The 16,578-nt window shown below is 51.4% G+C and overlaps 2 protein-coding genes across 3 annotated transcripts in view; one reads left to right on the plus strand and one right to left on the minus strand.

Annotated features, from left to right (window-relative positions):
- Positions 1 to 92: 92 nt before the first annotated feature.
- On the minus strand, positions 93 to 11,434 carry PTRH1 (peptidyl-tRNA hydrolase 1 homolog). Its single transcript, XM_077306153.1, has 5 exons — positions 11,201 to 11,434; positions 9,216 to 9,435; positions 6,426 to 6,525; positions 4,318 to 4,363; positions 93 to 3,602 (listed from the first exon to the last, which is right to left on the minus strand). Exons 1-5 carry the CDS (start codon positions 11,288 to 11,290, stop codon positions 3,375 to 3,377), a joined length of 684 nt encoding a protein of 227 aa, XP_077162268.1. The 5' UTR covers positions 11,291 to 11,434; the 3' UTR covers positions 93 to 3,374.
- Positions 11,435 to 11,510: 76 nt separating this feature from the next.
- TTC16 (tetratricopeptide repeat domain 16) overlaps positions 11,511 to 16,578 on the plus strand; it is a 31,392-nt gene continuing 26,324 nt past the window's right edge. The window contains exons 1-2 of one of the 2 annotated variants that reach the window (XM_077306146.1): positions 11,511 to 12,373; positions 12,699 to 12,883. In XM_077306146.1, coding sequence (XP_077162261.1) covers positions 12,134 to 12,373; positions 12,699 to 12,883 — 425 coding nt within the window. In that variant the 5' untranslated portion in view covers positions 11,511 to 12,133. The remainder of the gene's footprint in view (positions 12,374 to 12,698; positions 12,884 to 16,578) is intronic. The other variant, XM_077306148.1, reaches the window with a different exon arrangement.

Consider the following 16,578-nt stretch of genomic DNA (forward strand, 5'->3'; position numbering starts at 1 on the left):
GTCCGCAGGGTGTCTTAGTAAGGCAAGGAAGCGCAGTGTGGGGCAGAGTGCGTGCGATCAGAAAACAACAAAGAAAGGCATGTTCACCAATGTTGTACTTAACTATATATTATAAGAACTATTTATTAGAGAACTCAGTTCTACATACTTAAAGGCAAAGATAAACAAATGTAGAGTCCTGGGGCACCTTTAAGACCAACCAAGTTATGTTCACGCACAGACACTTCCCCAGATACAATGTCACGAAAGCTCAGCCCTTGAATACAACCTTGTTCGCCTTCAAGGTGCCCCGGACTCTAAAAGTGTTCTGCTGCTCCAGGCCAACACGGCCACCCACTTGAACCTGTCTGTCTCACTAACTCTATGGTCAGGACTGTTTTCAGCCTCACAGGTCAGGAGGCACCACAGAGACAGCTCTTCCCAACATCTCATGAGTTTCCCAATGGAAAGAAAGCTCAGAAAGGCTGGTTCACAAACAAGGAGGGAAAAAAGGATGTAAGGCAGGGGTAGTCAAACTGCGGCCCTCCAGGTGTCCATGGACTACAATTCCCAGGAGCCCCTGCCAGCAAACGCTCATGGGAATTGTAGTCCATGGACATCTGGAGGACCACAGTTTGACTACCCCTGATAAGGCAACTAAAGACTATTACGAAACAACTTGTTGAACTCTTCGCGTTTCTTATTGCTTGGAGAGTGCATGAAAGAAAATGTTTCTGCCCACGAGGCCTTCATTGGTTCAGCAATTAGCTTCATTCACTAAATTCGAGCCTCTTGTGGCTCAGAGTGATAAGGCAGCAGAAATGCTGTCTGAAGCTGTCTACCCATGAGGCTGGGAGTTCGATCCCAGCAGCCGGCTCAAGGTTGACTCAGCCTCCCATCCTTCTCAGGTCGGTAAAATGAGTACCCAGCTTGCTGGGGGGTAAACGGTAATGACTGGGGAAGGCACTGGCAAACCACCCCGTATTGAGTCTGCCATGAAAACGCTGGAGGGCGTCACCCCAAGGGTCAGACATGACTCGGTGCTTGCACAGGGGATACCTTTACCTTTACCTTTACACTAAACTCATCACAAGTTAGCAAGGTTCAATCACTAGTTGCAGAACACCTTTAAAGAACAGATTTCACTGTGACTTAAGAGCTTCGCTGTCCCAATCCGGGCTACAATAACCAGAGACGGAACCTTATTAACTCTTGATGAAGTTAGCTCAAGAAGTGGGCGAAACTGAACAAAATGAAGTCCAATAGGGACAAATGTACAGTTCTGCCTTTAGGTAAGAAACACCAAATACACCAATATAAGGTGGGGGAGACTTGTCTTGGCAGTAGCATGTGCAAAAAGGATCTGAGAGTCTTAGTAGACCCTACATTGAACATGAGTCAGCAGTGTGACTCAGTGGCTAAAAAGGCAAATGGGATTTTGGGCTGTATCAAACGGAGTATCGTGTCCAGATCACGGGAGGTGATGGTACCGCTTTACTCTGCTCTGGTTCGGCCTCACTTGGAGTCCTGTGTTCAGTTTTGGGCACCCCAGTTGAAAAGGGATGTTGACAAACTAGAGCGTGTCCAGAGGAGGGCAACAAAGATGGTGAGGGGTTTGGAGACCAAGACGTATGAAGAAAGGTTGGGGGAGCTTGGTCTGTTTAGCCTAGAGAGGAGACAGCTGAGAGGGGATCTGATAACCATCTTCAAATATTTAAAAGGGTGCCATATGGAGGATGGAGCAGAATTGTTCTCTCTTGCCCCAGAGGGACAGACCAGAACAAATGGGATGAAATTAATTAAAAAGAAATTCCATCCAAACATCTGGAAGAAGTTCCTGACAGAGCGGTTTCTCAGTGGAACAGGCTTTCTCGGGAGGTGGTGGGTTCTCCATCTTTGGAAATTTTTAAGCAGAGGCTGAATAGCCATCTGACAGAGAAGCTGATTCTGTGAAGGTTCAAGGGGGTGGCAGGTGACAGCGGATGAGCGATTGGGATGTGAGTGTCCTGCATAGTGCAGGGGGTTGGACTAGATGACCCATGAGGTCCCTTCCAACTCTATGAGTCTATGAAATTATTTTCTGAACGGATGCAGGTCTCGTGGGCTGAAATGTTTTCTTTCATACGCTATTAGAATCTTTGAGCAATAAATGAGAAATGGGAAGCTAGCAAAAGCCGAACTCAGGCCTGCGGTCGACACCTGAGCCCGAGACAAGCTGCTTTCTGGGGCCGGAGGGAGCAGGAGCCTCAGAGCCAGGAGACTCGATTGACTGGCAGAGGCGGAATTTGATGAGGATGGGCGTTTCTTTACGTTCTGGCCTACTTTGCTTTCTGTACTAAGAATGAAGGTATAATTCTTTCTTCTGGCCAAGAAATTATTCCTCCTCAGCGGAGAACCTACCTTTCGTACTTCTGTTTTAATATCTGTTCAGGGCGTGGTCCTTAATTGGGAAGCCCGAAAGTCCATGGCAGAGGCCAGGAGCAGTTTAAAGTGACCCCTGCTGCGCCGGCCCAAATCTATCCTTGGTGGTGGGATGACCCCAGAAAGGGGCAGGTGGGAGCAAATGGAGCCCCTGATGCACAGTGCCACCTCCTCACTGAGGCACTCCAAGCACTTGGCCGGAAAAGTGGTCCTGCAATTGCGGAATTCCTGCTCAGTGTCACAAACAGCCTGGAGACACTGCCACGGCAGATCCCTACTGAACTTTCTTCTGACTCCATTCCCTCCTTTGGGGTGGGGCTGGGGTGTTAGCCTGCCTAGGTAGTCAATTCAGCAAAGAACTGGTAAGCCAGCCCTGTGATTGTGCCTGCACCTGGATCTTGCTGACTCCCATCTCCGATAAAATTAAAGTTAGCATAAAGGACTCAGGTAGCCCAACACATTCCAACCAGGCTGACTGTAGCTGGTCTTGAACCCAGTTCGCAGAAGCCTTAGCTAAAGCCATGCTTGGATACAAGAGATGGAAAGAGAAGACAGATTCTCCTCTGTTTTTTAAATTAACAACCAGGTTTTGGAAAGGGAGACCTTTCTTAGCCTGTACTGTGGCAATATGTAGCAGCAGCAGCAGAAAAGTGGGACAACATTTTTTAAATAAATAAATGCTGTGTACTGGCTGCTACAGAGAGAACGACTTCACCTCATCTCAGTGTCAAGAAAAATCCAAGCTCTTTGTTCTAAGTTACACAATGTCAAGTTTTTTCCTACTTGGCCTAACTAGGAGAGACAAGAAAAGTTTTGAGCCCTGAAGTCCTGCCTCTAGCCCAGCGGGAGATTCAGGGGGATCCTGGGGGCGGGCCCAGCCGAGTAAATGTTGTCCCTCAAAAGAAGTCCCCACAACGACGGCTTCTTTTTCGTTTGTTTTTGCGGTCGACAGATCAATGCATGCTATAAGACTGTCATGTCCCCTCCGTCTCCAGAGGAGCACTGATTGGCTCCCCGCAAGCAGCTGGGCTGTCCTTGGCACTGTCCCTCTGCTGGATGTGTTCTAGTAGCATCTCGGCTGCCTGCTCCAAGACTTGGGGAAGGAGTTCTTGCTCGGCGCTAGTGAACCGGCCCAGCACGTAGCGATCCACAGCGGCTTCCCCCACCGGGCGGCCGATGCCGATCCGTATTCGGACCATGCGCTGTGGAGGAGAGAAGTGGAGTCAGAACACGTAGACCTGAGCAAGCCTGCTTCCGTCAGCCTTGTCTGCTGTCTGGTAGTGGCTCCCTGTGTTCTTGGGTGGAGGAAATTCTCCTTTCCACACCTCTGTGGGCAGGGATGCATCAGCAGGAGATTGCTGCAGACTGAACTGGGAACTGCCAGCGTGCACAACTCAGAATAGGCAGCTGGCAAGGAAATGCGGCATCGAGGTCAGCGGGTCAGACTGGGAGAGCCAGGGGCGAACCCCCCACTCTGCCCGCCTAAGTGATCTGGGCCAGACACACATACCCCCTAACCCACCCACAGGGTTCTCGTGGGTATAAAATGGATTAAGAGGAAAACAATGCCGGGGCCTTTGGGTCCCCATGGGGGAGAAAGGTGGGGGGTAATAAACAAACATTGGTCTACTGCAGTCTTTCTCAACCAGGGTTTCCTAACGGCCCTGGAAGGATTTCTCTGATTGAGTGGGAGTTAATTTTTAATATATTTTTAAATTTTAAAAAATATTGGGTGATATGACCATTTATGGTCATGTTGACCTGCCCCCCCCCCAAAGCCCAATGATGGGCCTTGACCCCCGCCCGCTTCTCTGTGAGAATCCCCCTTGGGTGGGCGGGCCAGGCCGGGTGTCAGGGCTGCAGACGCAGAGCGACTCTTCCTGGCGGAAAGGACCCGGGGCTCGAGCGGGGACTTACGTCTGAGCTTAGGGAGCTGATGCAGGAGCGGACTCCGTTGTGGCCTCTGAAAGAAAAGATCCAGATGCAAAACCACCCGTCAGGCTGCTTCAGTGAAGGATCCAGTCCAGGCCTCTGGTTTGCAAAAGTGTCCTGGGAGGCTGCTAGCACTGTTGACCTCCAGTTTGCCTGGAGAAAATGGCTGCTTTGGAGGGTGGGGCTTGCTGAGGTCCCTCCCCCTCCCCAAACCCCGCACTCCCCAGGCTCCCCTACTCTCCAGAATGGCCAGGTGTTTCCCAATCCAGAGCTGGCAAGCCTCGTGCCTCTGATGGGGCAGACACTGCTTGGATTCCCCCTCCCCCACCAGTGGTTCTGTGCAGGAGCTTGGTGCTAAACAGGAAGAACTTCACCAGGTCAGCTTGGCAGGGGAAAGCTTTACAGGTTGGATTTCGGCCTGCCTGCCAGCCAACCAGCCACTTCAAAACACAAAGCCTGTTTTCCTTGGGGGAGGGGAATAACAGGTTGCCCTGATCAGAGTGATGGAACAGAAGAAGCCTCTGTGCAGGATTGCCCTTCCAGTCTCAGGGGCTGCACATGGAATGCCCGTAGACCGAACGTGTTTCAACGCAGAGGTTGTTCATCAGCAGTCTGAGAAGCCCCCACAGAATAATACAGCATCACAATGAGATCAGGCTGGTGGCATAAGGACCGTACAGTGTGGAGCTCCCAACAATATAGAATAACAGCTTCGGGCGTGGCCCTCACCATCAGAAACCAACATAGCCAAGAACCCCTGCTCTGTCGGGGCCCAAGGTTCACTCTTGAGTGCACATCCTCATGCGTAAGCCAAAAGAGATATTGCTATGTTTGAATGTTGCTCTTACTCTTCTTCCTGATGTGCACTTAATAATAATAAATATTTGCATTTCAGTTCTGATATACACTCGCTGCTCAGCCTTCAGGTGCCTGTCATAGCTTTGGATAATCAAATCCCCACTGAAAGCCCTGAAGCTACATGGACAACTTGAGCGTTGTCACTCTTTAGGCCTGTCCTACTTTACAGGGCTGTTGAGAAGATAAGGAGAGTAAACTGGCTTGAGCTCTAGTCTGGGGACCAAGCCCTATGAGGAGGAAAGGTTGAGAGGGGACAGGATAGCTGTCTCTTAGAATCTGAAAGGTTGTCACAGTTCCTGTTGGCAGCAGAGGACAGGACCTGGAGCAATGACTTTCAACTACATGTAGAATGGTACCAGCTAGATATCAGGAAACAAATTTTCACAGTCAGAGCAGTTCAGTAGCGGAACTGGCTGCCAAAGGAGGTGGTGAGCTCCCCCTCATTGGCGGTCTAAGCAGTGGGTGGACAGCTTTAGGCTGATCCTGCATTCAGCAAGAGGTTGACTAGATGGTCTGTGTGGCCCTTCCAACTCTATGGTTCTATGGTTCTTAGGCAGACAGGCAGAATTTTTAAAAATGTGATACAATTGACAAAGCAGTGGTGGGTTTGCATTTATATCTTGCTTTTCAGCAATAGGAGGTCTTCAGAGTTGTTTATAATCTCTCAGAATTCAACAGGACAAAGTTTGAGTCCAGGGGCACCATTAAGGAAATCAAGTTTAATTCTGGGTATAAGCCTTTCTTATATCTTTGTACACTGCCCTGAGGCAGCTGGCTGGGAGGACAGTCTAAAAACCTAATAAACATAAAGAAACGTAAGCATATTAGAGGAAGTGTGCATGCTTAGACTCAGAAGCTTAGACCCAGAATGAAACATCATTGGGCTTCAAGGTGCTGCTGGATTCAAAGCTTGTTCTGCTGCTTCAGATCAACACGGTGACCCACCTGAATCGATCAGGATGCCAGGTCACTTTCTTCCTCCCTCCCCTTCCCCACTGGCACATCTATACTAGCAATCAGTCGTGGGATACTCAGGCCTAAGGAGCTTTTAATCAGGCAGGAACTGAGCAGGCCTCAGATGTTAACGTTGCTTTGTTAGTGGGCTGTAAGTTCCACAGCTTAACCACAATGCAGGGAAGTGTGCTGGCCGCCTCACTTAAAATACTGACATCCCTCGTTTGTACAAAACGGCTGACGTGAAACACGAGCAAGGGCCACAGGGAGAGGAGAAATACCTTGCGCTGCCTCCCAGCTTCAACACGACCTTCCCTAAGGGCTTGTCCAGGTCATCGTGAACCAGGTAAATGTCTTCTGTGCTCAGGTTGTACGCTTCCGCTTCAAAACAGAAAACAAGGCGCAGGAGGTGAGATCAGGCGGGAAAGCCCATGGCTAAAGGAGAGAGAGGATAAAAGTTGCATGCACCAAACACCCAAGGCCCAGGTGATCTCTGTGTGAGACAGCTCATGCTGGTATGTCGATTACATAGCATACAACGCAAGTGACCCCTTCTCGTGTCACCCTCTTGCCTTGTTGGATTACAGTATCTTTAACTGCTCCTGCGGAGCGGATAAAATAAAGCCCTAAGGGCTATTGGGGAGGAATTAGGACGGGCTCTGTCCGTGATAAAAACTCGGAGGGGCAAATCAGGAGCCGCAAAGCCAATGGGGAGGTGCGCGAAGCACCTTCCTATTGGCCCCTCACCAGGACAGACCAAAATTCCATTCACCCAGCCCAATCTGGCTGCCAGTCTGCTCCTGACCACCACAGGTAGAGGAGGTCAGTAGGGCTGCCAAGGGGGATGAGAACACAGGCTGTGCCAGCCCTTTTTGCCCCAAGGCTGTCCTCACTGTCATGTCCAACTGCAAATGGCCTCAGAACCCTGACAGAGCTGGCCGGAGGCTGCAGAGTGCTCTCCCTCCCCCCCCTTCAGGCCTGCTGCGAAGGAGCCTCTGACAGGCCCCGACTGAGGGAAGGAGGCCTTTCCAAGAGCAACGCAGGGGAGACTGAGGGCATGGGGGTAGGCATTTCTTTTGAGGGGGGGACTTTCCCCTGCTGCCAAACAGTTGGTTCACATGGAGGCCACAGAAAAGCCCCTTCTCACTTAAAATACTGCTCTGGCCGAGGGTTAGACACAGCCAAGCCATGTGTCTTTCTTCTTTGCAACTCTCTGCAGATTTGAGGGCACTGCACAGCATTATTCTGCAGAAGAAACTGGCTCTTTTGTCTCGTTTCATCTGTACAACAACCCTGTGCAGTACGCCTCAAGTATTTCAATTCAACAACAACCTGTGTGGGAGGTCTTAAATGTTTCTTCTCTACCACAACCCTGTCCAAAGTAGCCCTTTCTGCCTGGGGAGCTGATCTTTATACTCTGCAGGTGAGCTGTAATTCCAGGACCCCAAATTTTGTTGGGCTTGCAAGACAGCTGTTCTGCCAGGCCTGTAGCTGAGGCCTGGGGTCTGATACCTGAGCTCACCAACCAACTGCCTGCACCTACCAGACCACGGGTAGTCAGACTGCAGCCCTCCAGATGTCCATGGACTACAATACCCATGAACCCCTGCTAGCGTTCACAGGGGCTCATGGGAATTGTAGTCCATGGACATCTGGAGGGCCGTAGTTTGACTACCCCTGCCTCAGGGTTTCATGAGAAAGCCTGGTCTAAGCACTTACACAATATTACTCATGTAACCCAAAGGTTTTGAGCAGTGCCACATTATAAGGCACATAAACCAGGCTAAGCAAGCATCCATTTTCTTAAAACCATTTTCTATTCACTACAACTTATGAAAAAGAAATGCGCAACAGCAAAAGTAATCTCTGAATCCACCCCAGTCAAAAGTCTACCCAATATTTCTCTCACTGATGCACCCACCATCTCACCTAGGGACAGAATAATTCACATTTGAGGAAAAGGGACATTCTGATAAGGACTGACCCAGTTTATAAATTTCCCTAGTAGCACATAAGCCTGGCCTCCCTTCCAAGTAGGTCACGGCCATTCATGACTTGCCATGGTACAGAATTCAACCTAGGAAGAATAAAAGCTGTCCTGTATAGGGGCTCAGTCAAGTGCGTAATGCCCAGTGGGAGACATCTAGGATAGGACAATCCCAGGTAAGTGAGAGAGAAAAATATCTGAATGGAGAAAATAAACAGGTGGTGTCAGTTCATCCAACCACTTGAGCACCCTCATTCTGTGTGTGCGTGAGAGCCAGGCCTTATTCCTAGCGAGAGCCTTTCGGACAGCATCCTTATAGTCTCGGGCAGGGTTTTTCTTTTTTACAGAATGCGTTTCCAGATGTTATGCCAATGGAAAGAGTGTCCCCAGATGTTCTGCGGTACTTGACACTTAGCCTGCCCTCTACAGGGCACAGCTGGAACTGCATACCATACCTCAAGAGAAGCAGACATAGGAGGTTGAATTCTTTATCACCGGCCTCAAGGACGGGTGAAAGAGGCTGGGGGATATTAGCAGCAGGCAGACTCCCAGTGATTGTTGCTGATGCCTCCCAGCACTCATCTAGTTGGTGGACAGAATCAGGACGGCAAAAGAGGAGTCTTGTCACTGCACGATTACATCATTTCCAGGGTGGCCCAGAAGTGCCAGCATTAGCAATGCTCTAGCACTCGTGGGGTGTTAAAGGGTCATCCTGTACATTGACAGTGCTTTTGGTTTACACCAGAAATGATGTCATCACATGATGCCAAAGAGTGCCATTCCCCCAGAAAATACTTGCCTCCCCCCCATCTCTTAAGGGTTGTCAGGTCACCCTACATGCACAGATATGCCAATAATGTTTTAAAAGTGTGGTGTAATGAATAGGGTGGCAGACTAGAACCCTGGTATACCCAGGTTTGTAAAGTTCCTATCACCAGCACTTGGCAGTATGTTATACGGCACCCATGCACTGGCCAAGCAACACTTATGTCAGATCCAGCCCTCGTGACCAATGAGATCGACCCCCCTGCCCTAACCCTTAAGCCCACTGCTTCTCCTGCGGACAAGGAAGAGCTTCTCTCACCAGCCCCGGCTACACAAAGGCCGTTGACGTTCATCAGCCTGCGGGGTTTCATCAGCACCAGCTCCAGGTTGTGCAGTTTGGCAATGGCTACATCCCCGCAGCAGCACCGGTCTGGTTTCCACTGGTCTGCCACACTCAGCTTGATGGCCAGATGGTTCAGCATGGCCATGCCCACGCTGTGGCGAGTGCCTCGTAGGCCGTAATTCCCCAGTCCTGCCACCTACAAGAAAAAGACAAGTCAGGGCTGGTGTGGACTGCAGGACTCGTTTCCATGTGCTGAAAGCTAGAGGGCAAAGGGTTTTGATTTGTATTAGGCTAGTATAAAGGGAGGGTTTTGCAGAAAGAACCAGCATGGAAATTTATTTATTTACTTATTACATTTATATATTTTTTATTTTCCTGGGCTCCAAGATCACTGCAGATGGGAACTGCAGCAAAGAAATTAAAAGACGCTTGCTCCTCGGGAGGAAAGCTATGGCAAATCTAGACAGCATCCTAAAAAGCAGAGACATCACCCTGCCAACAAAAGTGCGTCTAGTCAAGGCTATGGTATTCCCAGTTGCAATGTATGGCTGTGAAAGTTGGACCCTAAGGAAGGCCAAGCGTCAAAGAATTGAGGCTTTTGAATTCTGGTGCTGGAGAAGTCTCTTGCGAGTCCCTTGGACTGCAAGGCGAACAAACCGGTCAGTCCTAGAGGAGATCAGCCCTAACTGCTCCTTAGAAGGCCAGATCCTGAAGATGAAATTGAAATACTTTGGCCACCTCATGAGAAGGAAGGACTCCCTGGAGAAGAGCCTAATGCTGGGAGAGATTGAGGGCAAAAGAAGGGGAAGACAGAGAATGAGGTGGCTGGATGGAGTCACTGAAGCAGTAGGTGCAAACTTAAATGGACTCCGGGGAATGGTAGAGGACAGGAAGGCCTGGAGGATCATTGTCCATGGGGTCGCGATGGGTCGGACACAACTTCGCACCTAACAACAACAACAACATTTATATACCACCCTTCCTGAGGCTCAGGGCAGTTCACCTGGAACATAAAGAACAAGAACAGGACATCAAACTTAGTAATTATGCCGAATGGGTAGTAACAATAATAATAGCAATAAACAGAGAGAATAATATTCTGACAAAATAACAATCTAAGAGACCCATAGTTGGTCAGTTCAGGCATATGGATTCATGGGAGGGTGGTTCGGAGGTCCAGTGGATGTTGATTGTTTTGGCCGACCTCAACCAAATGCCTGGAGGAAGAGCTCCCTTTTGCAGGCCCTGCAGAATTGCTACCCTCTCTCTGCGATGCCAGAAAAAGGAGATTAACCATTGAAGGGCCATCCCCCATATTCCGCTGGTGCAAGCTAAAAACTCATGGTCAATTGTGTCAAAAGCTACTGGCTACCCTAATTAACGCTCTGGTTCCTGAAGTTTGGTGGGATGGGAGAGACCTCAGTGGGATATGATGGCACACAGTCCATCCTCCAAACCAGCCATTTTCCCCAGGGGAAATGTGGCCTGCAGATCAGTGATGGTTCCAGGGGATCTCAAGGCTCTTCCTGGAGTGACAACCCGGCACAGGAGGGGCTGCTGCCCTTGCACGGTTGGCAAAGTAGCAGCACGGGGGACTTCGGGCCACTTGTATCTATTCCTTACAGTGGCCAGCTCCGATTTGGGGCCGGGAGGGACCTCAGTGGAGTCCCATGCGATGGAGTCCCCCCGCTCCCAGGCAGCCATCCCTCCGGGGGAACTGATCTCCGTGGCCTGGCGGTGAACTAGGATTCCGGGGATCTCCAGGCCCCACCTGGAGTCTGGCATCCCTGAATTCCTGTTTGCCCCGCACATGGTTTTCAGATGGGAACCGGAAGCTGCGCGCTGGGACGGGTTTTCTTCCTCGGGACACTTCAAAAGGCCCGCCCTGTGCCTCGCGGCCGGAAGCAGTCCTCCTGACCCGGAAGGGGCTCCTCCCCACAGGAGCCCCTCTGCCCCCTCACCATCACTCGTTTCCCGGCGACGCGCGCTTCCTCTCTGCGGAGGCTGGCGGCCCGGCCCAGGAGCCTCGCGAGGGGCTGAGCGGGCAGCATCCTTCCCGCCCCCGAGCCGCCGCCGAGGTCTCACTTCCGGGCTCCGGCCGCCGTCTGAGGAGGCGGCGACCCAGTTCGTCATCGGCGGTCGTCTGACGTCATCGCCGCCGGTAGCCAATCGCAAGCGTCCTCGCGGGCCATGCCTTCCGCGGCTGGTGCTGCGGCTGTGACGCCATCTTGGAGGCGGGCGTCCGTCATGCGCTTGCGTGTCCACGGAGTAGGCGGAGCTCCTGCCCTTTAACTCTCTCGGCCAACCTGGACCCTGCCTGTAGTTTGACCCGGTTCTCACGTGGCCGAGGGCCCACTCTCCAGCATACAGAACTATAGGCTTTGAAGAATCCCTGCATGCAGAAAGCGGGGAAGGCCGGAGTCTAGCTTTCTGCGCGCACGGATTCCCCCCTCCCCCCCGCAATGCCACAACAGCAGATCCAGCAGGCTGGCGTGGAACAGCCCGCTGCGGACCGGCATTGTCTGCATGGGAAAGGGGCGCTCCTGAGATGAGCAGTGGGGCATGGGGGGGGGGGGCTGGCGGTCTCCCGGAATTACAAGGTTTGAGGTCATGGCAGCTTTAGTGTTCCCTCCAGAAGGGATGCCAGCCTCCAGGTGGGAACTGGGGAGCCCCTGAAGTTGTAGCCCCTCTGCAGGCGGCACCGATCTCGCTTCCGCTGGAGAAAAGGGCTTCCTGGGAGGGGGACTCCTGCGCATTGGCCTCCTTCCCGACTGCGGCCCCAAAGTCTCCCGGCATTTCCTAACCCAGAGCTGGCAACCCTTGGCGCCACCCCCAAACCGCCAGGAGTTCCTCGTAAGCGCCCCTCTAGAAGGGCCGGCTGGCCGGCTGGCTCGATGTCGCCGCCCGCAGTGCTGCCGCCGCCCCCCCGGGCCCCCTCCACCCCCCCCCCCGACCCCCTGCCTGCATTTGCGCTTCGCACGCCGGGCTCTCTTGCTCCCTCCAGCGGCAGGTCCTGGAGCAGCAGCGGCTGCGGAGCCTCCGCCGCGAGGAGCGCTTGGCAACCAGCAGACGCGGAGTCCGCAGGGGCCATGGAGGAGGAGGAGGAGGAGGAGGAGGCGGGGAAGAAGAGGAAGGTGAGACCCGCCTGGGAAGCCGCAGGAGAAGCAAGGGAAGGGAGAGGGGATGGGAAAGGATAGGATTGGGGGCTCTACGGAGGCTTGCCAGTCTCCAGGTGGTGCCTGGAGACCTCCAGGAATTACAGTTGCTCCAGAGCAGGGATAGCCAAAGTGTGGCTCTCCAGATGCCCGTGAACTACAATTACCATGGGCCCCTGCTGTAGAGGCACAACATGAAACCCTGTGGAGGTTTTGGTTATGGTCACTTCCTACATGGCAGGGTGGGCCAGTCCTGGGGAGGCCGGCGGACTCCGTTCAGGCTTGTGGCTGTTTTCCCTTCCAGGAGGTCAAATTGGCCACCGTTTGCCTGGAACTCTTCCCCACAGCCGTCACAGAAGAAAAGCTTCAGGAAGCCAAGGAGAAATCCCTGCGCCGCATCTTTGGGACCACCCAGACCTTACGTCATATAAAGAGCCCCCGTCAATGGGGGACCTTAGGAAACATTCTGCAGGAACGAGTGGAAGAGCAGTGAGTATCCCCTTCCACCAGTCCCTCCTTTGCAGTAAGCAGAATTGAAGGCAACAGCTCCTGGTTTTCTAGGACAGGGGTAGTCAACCTGTGGTCCTCCAAATGTTCATGGACTACAATTCCCACAAGCCCATGCCAGCAAACGCTGAAGGACCACAGGTTGACTACCCCTGTCCTAGAAAAAAAGGAGCTGTTCCCTATAAAAACTCTGCCAGGCCCATTCTTTCAGGCAAGTGACTGAGACAAGGTGCCAGTTCCTAGGTGGGGCCTGGGGATCCCTCAGGTGTACAGCTCATCTCCAGGCAACAGAGCTCAGTTCCCCTAGAGGAAAGGGCTGCTTGGGAGGGGGATGGAGGGATGCCAGCCTCCAGGTGGGGCCTGGGGATCCCCTGGAATTCCAGCTCCTCTCCAGACTACAGAGCTCAGTTCCCCTGGAGGAAAGGGCTGCTTGGGAGGGGGATGGAGGGATGCCAGCCTCCAGGTGGGGCCTGGGGATCCCCTGGAATTCCAGCTCCTCTCCAGACTACAGAGCTCAGTTCCCCTGGAGGAAAGGGCTGCTTGGGAGGGGGACGGAGGGATGCCAGCCTCCAGGTGGGGCCTGGGGATCCCCTGGAATTCCAGCTCCTCTCCAGACTACAGAGCTCAGTTCCCCTGGAGGAAAGGGCTGCTTGGGAGGGGGACTGAGGGATTCCAGCCTCCAGGTGGGGCCTGGGGATCCCCTGGAATTCCAGCTCCTCTCCAGACTACAGAGATCAGTTCCCTAGAGGAAAGGGCTGCTTGGGAGGGGGGACTCCATAGCATTATAGCAGGGGTAGTCAACCTGTGGTCCTCCAGCATTTGCTGGCAGGGGCTCATGGGAATTGTAGTCCATGAACATCTGGAGGACCACAGGTTGACTACCCCTGCATTATAGCATTGAGGTCCCTCCTCGGCCCAAATCTTGCCCCCTCCTGGCTCCACTCCCAAAGTCTCCAGGTATTTCCCAACCCAAAGCTGGCAGCCCAGCTTTTCTGTGCAATTTTCCTTCTGTTATCTTGTCGTACAGGCTAATGAATTACATCCTGTTCACTCCCTAACACAGCATCTATGAATCGGTTATCCATTGTTAAACTTTAGAGAAGTTCTAAAGCAATACTGGTCTCTTTGAAGTCGGGATGCTGTATTAAAAATATTTTTTAGCATAATATTGAGGTTTCATAACTATAAGAGGAACAAATAAAACTAAAAAAAACTATAAGAGGAACAAATAAAACTAAAAACAAATAAAACTAAAAACTAAAAATGTGCAGTGGCTTTGGTTGCAAAGGATAAGCTGCAATAAATTCCTCTCCCTCCCTCAGCCAGAATTGCACATTGTGCTCAGGACAGGGCGACTGCATCCAAAAAGAGATGCCCTGGGTCAAACGGCCCCCTTGTTCCAGTAACTTCAAGGTAGATACGTCAAAGAGATGTGGTCGAGCATCTATTTGGTCTGCAGAAGGTCCCAGGCTCCATCTCCAGTTAAAATATCTGGCAGCAGGAGATGTGAAAGACTTCTGCCAGCCTGTGGCAATACTGTCGGGGATGGATAAGGTCAATTCATGTGTTCATGTGTCCATGCCTGTGCTGTGATGTCATCATATGGTCAGTTTTCCTGCCAGGGAAATGGGACAGTGAAGATGGAAAGGAAATGGTGAAACATACAAAGGGGTAACATCATAACCGGGAAAATGTGCCTGTTTTGGAGGGAGGTGGGAGAACTAGACTCAGGACCACTCTTTTGGGCTGAAGCTTTTGTTTGTTTGTTTGTTTGTTTGTTTGTTTGTTTGTTTGTTTCTTTCTTTCTTTCTTTCTTTCTTTCTTTCTTTCTTTCTTTCTTTCTTGCTGCCTTCTCAAACAAGTCATCTCAGTGCAGTGTAGAACATTCAGCCCATAAATATCATTGTATCACAATACGGTAATGACTGGGGAAGGCACTGGCAAACCACCCCGTATTGAGTCTGCCATGAAAACGCTGGAGGGCGTCACCCCAAGGGTCAGACATGACTCGGTGCTTGCACCTTTATCACAATACACCCATAAAAGTACAAAAAAATTCAGTAAAATGTAAAACCATGTCAAAGTATCACGAATGATGCCACTTCTGGCCCCCTGAGGCAGAGAGAGGAGAGGGCGGCCCAGACAGATGAATCAGGCGTATTCCTGCTGCCCTTGATCACTGGCTTGGAGGAAGATCTCGGTCTTGCAGGCCCTGCAGGATGTCTTTTGTCTAGTTTATGGAAAAGGCTTCAAGGGAAATGCGGTCTGCTAACTGTTTCAATAAATAAATATAGAATTGTGTTTGGGGCCGTCAGGCTATGCCACTTCACTCTGAGGTGAGATAATGAGGGAACCATGCCATTTTTGCTGCTGCAAACTTTCAAAAATGATCCAGTCAGATTTGCCACAATAGCCTCTGCTGTGGCTTTTTGTTCTGTCTCTGGTGACCCCAAGAATTGCTTCCCTCTGTGCACCCAAATGCTTTGGCTCTGGCTGTCTTCAAAATCCCAGATTGCTGTGGATTCCCCACTGGTGACAGGGGAGTTCCCCCATGGCTACTTGTGCCACAGGTGTGTTTCATCCCTCAGTTATGCGCTGCTTGCCACTGTGGGTGGCTGTCATTCTGAGACCAATTGTGAAGCTTTGGGGTAGTTTTGCTGTCAAGTTGTAGCCAGCATGGTGACCTCAAAGGGTTTTTCAAGGCAAGAGACCTTCAGAGGGGGTTTGCCTGCCTCTGCATCATGACCCTGGGGATCCTTGGAGGTCTCCCATCCAAACACAGACCAGGGCTGACCCTGCTTAGCTTTCCAGATCTGACAAGAACAGCCTAGCCTGGGCCATCCAGGTTGGGGTCCAATAAGGTTACCACTTGATTATTGGTGTGTGTGTGTTTGTCCTAAACACCAGAACTTCCAGAACTTCCAGGGGTAGTCAACCTGTGGTCCTCCAGATGTCCATGGACGACAATTCCCATGAGCTCTCCCTGGGAGAAATACTTTTTGCCTTCCTGACAGCTGAGGGAGCAAAGAAAGAGAAAAGCATTCGCTGGCAGGGGCTCATGGGAATTGTAGTCCATGAACATCTGGAGGACCACAGGTTGACTACCCCTGGCCTAAAACACATCAGCATAGAAAGGCTGTCATTGTAGTCATTGTAGCGCCTTCAAAACAAGTGACTTTGCATAGAACTGCATTGGAATATGTACAGTTGGGGAGTTTTCCTGGCGTGAAGGTATCAGACCTATCTACATGACTTCTAAGGTGGGTGCATCCCCTGAAGAATTGAGCCAGATACTTTTGCTGAATTTACAAACAGCCTTTCATGTGGAATGGGGGTGGGGATGGAAGGGGAACACTGTGTGTTACTAAATATCGCATCTAAACTCTATGGAAAATTCCTCTTACATAAACTAGAGGACTGGGCTGCTGACAACCATATCTTACACCCACACCAAGCAGGATTTAGAAGAGGCCATTCTACCACTGACCACTGCCAAACCCTCCATTACTTAGTCTACTCCAGTATAGAAGGCCCTACGAGAGCCTTATACGCAGCTTTCATTGATTTAGCCACAGCTTTTGACTCCATTGATAGGGACAGACTCTGGTCAAAGCTGAGGGAAACTAACATCGATAAACGCCTACTGTTTCTGATGCATGAACTGCACTCAGGCACCC

The sequence above is a fragment of the Paroedura picta genome, chromosome 12 (genome assembly GCF_049243985.1).
Source record: "Paroedura picta isolate Pp20150507F chromosome 12, Ppicta_v3.0, whole genome shotgun sequence".
In the NCBI taxonomy this organism is placed as follows: Eukaryota; Metazoa; Chordata; class Lepidosauria; order Squamata; family Gekkonidae; genus Paroedura; species Paroedura picta.